This window comes from Oryzias melastigma, linkage group LG10, assembly GCF_002922805.2.
Source record: "Oryzias melastigma strain HK-1 linkage group LG10, ASM292280v2, whole genome shotgun sequence".
Lineage (NCBI taxonomy): Eukaryota > Metazoa > Chordata > Actinopteri > Beloniformes > Adrianichthyidae > Oryzias > Oryzias melastigma.
Genome location: NC_050521.1, coordinates 23,400,020 through 23,406,333, shown reverse-complemented (window position 1 = coordinate 23,406,333; position 6,314 = coordinate 23,400,020). Strand labels below are relative to the sequence as shown.

The 6,314-nt window shown below is 38.6% G+C and overlaps 1 protein-coding gene across 1 annotated transcript in view; it reads right to left on the bottom strand.

Moving 5' to 3' along the window:
* Positions 1-4,419, bottom strand: part of LOC112153641 (vasodilator-stimulated phosphoprotein) — a gene marked incomplete at its 5' end in the record, with an annotated part of 18,953 nt that extends 14,534 nt beyond the window's left edge. Inside the window, 1 exon segment of the mRNA XM_024284006.2 lies at positions 4,248-4,419. Within this exon segment, the coding sequence (XP_024139774.1) occupies positions 4,248-4,419 (172 nt within the window).
* Between the last annotated feature and the right edge of the window lie 1,895 nt (positions 4,420-6,314).

The following is a 6,314-nucleotide window of genomic DNA, read 5'->3' as shown; positions in this document are numbered from 1 at the left end:
AGGCTGACACGATTATCTGAGGGAAAACAGGCGGATGGATGGATGATGGATGATGGATGGATGGATGATGGATGATGGATGGATGGACGAATGGATAGATGGATGGATGAACAGATGGACAGACGGACTCAGTAAAAAATCTTTAGAACGTCTTCAGGTTGTCCAGAATGCTGCTGCAAGGCTTTTAACCAAAACTTCTAAGTACTCACACGTCACCCCACTGCTGATCCAGCTGCACTGGCTCCCTGTCTGCGACAGAGTGCAGTTCAAAACCCTGGTTTTAACATACAGAGCTGTAAATGACCAAGCACCAGTCTACATAAAAGACCTCGTGCGGCCGTACACTCCCAGCAGGTCACTCAGATCATGTGACCAGGGCCTGCTGGTTGCCAAAAGAACACGGTTAAAAACCATGGGTGACAGAGCCTTTGCAGCAGTAGCTCCATCCCTCTGGAACTCCCTACCTCTCAGCCTCAGATCTGTTGACTCAGTGTTTTCCTTTAAAAAGCGGCTAAAAACACATCTTTTTAAAATCGCTTTTTCTTAACTCTGTTTATGTCCTGTTTTCATATTTGGTTTTACTTTGTGTTTTATTCTGTGTTTTACTGTAAAGCACTTTGTGGTTTTTATCTTGAAAGGTGCTAAATTAATAAAATTTATTATTATTATTATTTTAGGTATCAATTTCAGCATCTTCAGCTATCAGCACTAGCATTTTCAGTGGCCACATTCACACTAGCATTATTAGGTATAGCTATATATTTAGTTCCTAATGTAAAAAAGTTAAGGTTTTAAAGATTTAAAAATTTAGTTTTAGTGTGTTCAATAAATGTTTATCCTGTTTGGCCCACGACTTAAGGTATGCTTTGGATTTGGTCCCTTGTGTGATTGAGTTTGACACCCCTGATCTATGTGATGTGAAGTAAAATCTGTTTTTTTTCTGCGTCCTCTCTAGCCTGATGTGGAAGAGTCCTTGTGTAAAGTAGCAGGTAAAATAATTTAGATAAAAGCATATGCTAAAAAAAAATCTAATTTGTTAGATGGATGCCTTTCACAACCAGTTTAAAAATACATGCACGAAACAGGTTGATCCTTTATTATTATTAAAAAAATCAAAAGCTAATGCAAAACAAAAAAGACGTCTACAGTTTTCATTTCCCTGAATCAAACAGGTTAACGTTTCATCCGGTAGGTTGTGTGATGTCTGAACTAGAAAAACACGCCCCGGGTTTGTGTGTTGCTCAAATGTGCTGACAGGCTATTCCACTATTTGTTCAACAGCCTCTGGATTCCAGGGGAGGAGAGGAGGGCCTGACCTGTCGAGTATCACAGGGAGCAAAAGAGAAAAGAGAGGGCAGCGGGGTCAACTCGCGCAGCAGACAGAGGTATTTTCCAAAAGCGCTCTGTCAAAATGCACAACCCAGAGGGTGAATTCACAAGAACAAGGTGAAAAAAAATCTGAGGCTAAAATAAATATTTAATATTGCAAAGAAAATCCCTTAAGAGAACCCTTAATATCTCTGATTTACCTATCACTAAATAAAGCAGTGACAGCACTGAAAGCTCCTCTTCTCCTTGTGTTTTCTCCTTTTAATTTGCCTCCTAAACCAAACGTGCATGTCACCCTCACAACCAAATTTAGAATTGTTCCTGGTATCAAGCAGCTTTTGGAATTGTCACAGGAAATGGTTCTACACAGCAACTATCTCACAGGAAACATCATCCACTTTGGGAAGTGCCTCTGGGGAACACTTAAAGAGTGCTGAATGTGTAAAGAAGGAAAATGATGTTGTGGCAAGAGGAAGACGGGTGAAGCCAATACATCCACCCAGTATCAGGGTTTAAACTTGAAACTTGCTCACCTGTATCCGTGTGGAAGTCGAAATATAGAGATGGCACTAATGTGTTTTAAAACTATACATCACATACAAGAGAAACTCCTCAGGATAGTTTGGTCAATCCTGAGGAAAAAAACGACTCCATCTTCAGATTAAAATCTATGAAAACTAAGATTTTGTACTTAAAGGAGCCATACCATGATTTTTTTTAAAGTCTTTCAGAGTACTATATACATATATATGATCATATATTACCTTTGAGACACTAAAAAATTAATTTATGAAATCCGAGTTATTTTTGTGGATTCTTTCCATACCCAGAAGTAAAACAACTGGTTCTATAGGGCTCCGCCTTTCCCTCCTTGTCGGTCCCACCCATTTCACGCGGATGCAAACAACCTCCAAACCTGCTATGGATATTTTGGAGCTTTAAACTCTTGACCCACAGCCCGATCAGGAATTTGAAGTGCATGAGGAACCATAGCGACCCCAAAGACATCTGCAAGACATTTCTCAATTTGTCAATTGAGAAGTTCCGTTCGTAGCGTTGCATTTATTACAGAACTAATAATTGTCGTGCTGCTGTCCGTTTTTATAAGCGTGTGTTTCTATATGCGAGGCGCAGTGTGTGGGGAAATGTAGCATTAGCTCTTGCTTTATTATGCTTATACTGCATCATTTCAGCTGGTTGTACGATTTACTTAAGCGTCAGGCTTGAATGTAAGAATTGCACCAGCTCTGAGGTTTTATCCACCTATATTCAGACCAAGGTTAAATAAACAGTCATCTGTGAAGAGGCGATCACAAAAGAAAAGTTTCTGGCTCGTCTGTCACGCACTCTCAAAGATAAGCTTCAACCATTTCTGACAAGCAGGCTCTTCTTTTGAACAAACTCCTAAATCTCCCACAACCTAAAATAACAATTTCTCCAATTTAAAGACATTGGTAGTTTCCAAATTCCCCCCCTACTCACTATATAGTGCGTTCATTCCTAGTGCTGTCCGAATCTACTAATTCCAAAATCAAGTCCACTAAAAATTTCCAATAAGTCTTTGCAAAAAAACTAGCATAAATCGATGCTCCCTACATTAGTGAATATAGACCACAATGCATTGCGGTTGAGCAATTTCGAACAAAAAAAACATGTTTAAATATAATTTTTGAATAAACCATCCACATTTTCACTGTCAGATTCATAAATAAACGTTATGAAATGTTTGTATTTATTCGATTGTCACTTCGTGAAATCAGTGACGTCATATCCGGTGTTCAGAAAAATGAAAGAAAAGTAGTGAGCATTGTGTCCGAATTGTCTTTAAAATCCAGGCCACTTTATAGTCAGATCAGCTGTCAGAGCAGACTGTTCCTGAAAGGGGCTGTCTCACTTTGTGACATCAGCACTTGAGAACCCGCACGTTTTCATGGGTATGGGGCTGCTGTTGAAAGTGGAGGTTTTTAGAGGATTGGTCAGAAATGCGTGAACGGATCAAAATACCACTTGGGTTTTTTTTTTATAAGCTCCACCACAGATAGTCGACTAATCACCGATTATTTTTTATGATTAGTCGACTAATCAAGTCACGAGCAAAGTGGATGTAAAGCACTTAACAATCTTATCTTTATACTAACTAAAAATAAAGACAATAAAGGTGATAGTTTATTAAACTTTTAATGAATCGGGCAGCCTTTGTCTTTCATTAATTTCTGGTATTAAAACAAGATTAAATCAAATGAGAGAGAGATAAAGAATATACTTTCCATTAAACTCATTGTGACAGGTGACCTTTGACCCTTCACCATCCATCAGACTCATTTTGACAGGTGCCCCGCCCCCTCAAGATGACAACAATTTAAAATCAATTTTATATATGAAGAGTATATAGGGCCAAAGGTCACCTGTCAAAATGTGTTTGATGGAAAGTATATTCCTGATCTCTCTAATGAGGTCGCCATCTGAAACAAGGAACTATTTTTTACTAAAGATAAAGTTTTGGTCTCAGTGTCTCAAAAAATGAAAAAGTGCATTTTTGGGGGCTGATCGCTCACAACTTTGTTCAACTTTACTACACTCTGACTCAATTTAATATATAGTAAAAACTAATCGACTATTAAATTAGTCGTCGACTATTTTAATAGTCGATTAGTCGACTAATCGTGGCAGCCCTACAGTATTATGAACTTAAAAACTCAAAAAGTTGTTTTTTTCATGGTATGGCCCCTTTAAGATCAGATTTTATAATCAGAGTTATAAAAAACACTTAGAGATTAGCTAAAAAAGTAGACGTGCTTTATTATCAGATGTGACTGATCTCTGTCTGGATCGCAGATTGACATGTCAGATGTCTGTAGTTCAAATTGAAACACAAGCCAAAGAATGAATAGAGACGCGAGTTTAGCTTAAAGGTGTACCTGCTGGTCCGTCTGCATTTTGCGTCCTACGACCCTGAAGGCGTTGTTGGCGGGATTGTGGTAGATCTGGACTCTGCTGAAGGTCTGGGGTCCAGCACCAGCCGGGAGCCATTTTTTGTTAGCGTCGTCGTAAACCATAACGGTGGCCCGAGCCTGGCAAATACTTGACTCACTGAGAGAACAACAGAGAAGAAGAATATATTTTTTAAAACTGCTGCAAAATAAATATTAAGGTGGTTAAAAGTGCAGAAAAAATATTAAAGTTGCAAATAAATAGGATGTTTTGTAAAGGTCACATAAATGGTAAACTTTATTACAAACAGCATTGGTGTTCCTTAAAATAAAATTCAACACAACAGTATACAGGCAGCTAGCATGATAGGCTTAAATTAGATGTTATTTTTAAAAACGATGTCATTAGCTAACCGCTCCTCCAAAGTGGAAGGCTGACTGCTGAGGTGCTAAACTGGAAGCGTTAGAGATCCGGAGGTGGACTTTATTATGTAAACAAATGACTGCATGGCTGACAAATAGCAGCACATCACACACCAATTTTGTCAAGTTATTTTAAGACTTCAGTCAGATGATAACTGACAAATAGCAGGAAACAGAGAGCAAGTATTGCAAGTTACGGTTGCCAAAACACGTGAAGTAATCTCCAAACACCGTCAAGATGGGAATCAAGAACTGACAGTTATTCCAGTTCAGCAGCACCCCTTCACCTTTCTTGACATGGGCTTTTTGCTAAAATAAAGACATTTATGGGAGATTTTTACTTTTTGTAAAACAATATCTGCAGTTCTAACAATAAAACAAGCAAAACTGTGACATTTAAGTCTATAGTTCCACAATTATTTGTCAAATTATTCTGAAATTACACTCTGTGGACAAAAGCCAAAAAGCAAACACATTGAAAAAGAATGGAAACTGGAGACGCAGGAAGGACGAGTAAATAAATTCCCCCCAGACTTGTTCAGAGATGAGGATTGGTCAGGATACACAGCATGTTACAAAGAAAAGCAAATCACAAAAGACCAAATTTGAACATCAGTTCCAAACTCCATTCACATGACCCAGCCGAGATAACACAACTGTATGTCAGATTTATGGCAATCAAAATGTCATATAATGGGAAAATTTGGCCTTTAGAATATAAACAGAATAAAGGATTAAAGTCCTCCTCTGATGAAAATCATGTTTTTAGAGTTTTTAACATGTTTGTGTGGCATTTTACTTATGAAACAGAACAAATGTAATAAGAAATCATTTCGTTTTTGCATTTCAGAGTTTTTACCCTTTTAAATCAAACTGTCTTGGACAGACTCTGTTTGAATGAATGATCTTCATTCCATCAACAGCTCTGCTGCACATGCACTAAACCCTCATCTGTTCCTAGTGTCTAGTTCAGGTTCTGGAGAAGAGAAGATGGTATCTTCACATTGACTGCAGTCAAATGAGCCGCCGTTCACATTTCTGTGGTCAAATCAGCATCACTGGATTTTTGGTGTGAGTTTCATCCAATACTTACGGTAGCAGGACTGAGAACGCTGGAAAATCTCCACCAGACTCCACGGAGCTTCTTGATGTGACCACAGAAATGTGAACGGCGGCTCATTTGACCGCAGTTGGAAAGGATTGTAAATCAATGAAAGAGCATTTTGATGTTAGCTTTCATTATTTTATCAAGAACTCTGAGAAACCAATGATTGAATGTATTGATCACAGTCAATAAACATTGGAGAATTAGCTAAAAGAGTCTTTGGTGAACTGGAGGGAGAAAGAATCAGAATTTGGAGGAAGTTCTGTCCACGAAACACTTCACTTCCTTGTCTGAGCGGACATCCGGATCAGAACCGGCTGGACATTACTGATATAATGGATATTTTTATTTAGCAGCGGTGAAGATTTACGCAAGCGAGACACAAAGCTATCATAATCTGACAGGGTGGGAGGGGGATCAGGGGCGGGGCTGTTCCTCGCCCCTCAGAGGAGATTTTGGAAACAGAGGCTTCAGATCAACATGAAAAATGGCTTTTTAAGACATTTAGGTTGTGGGATTTTAGTTAA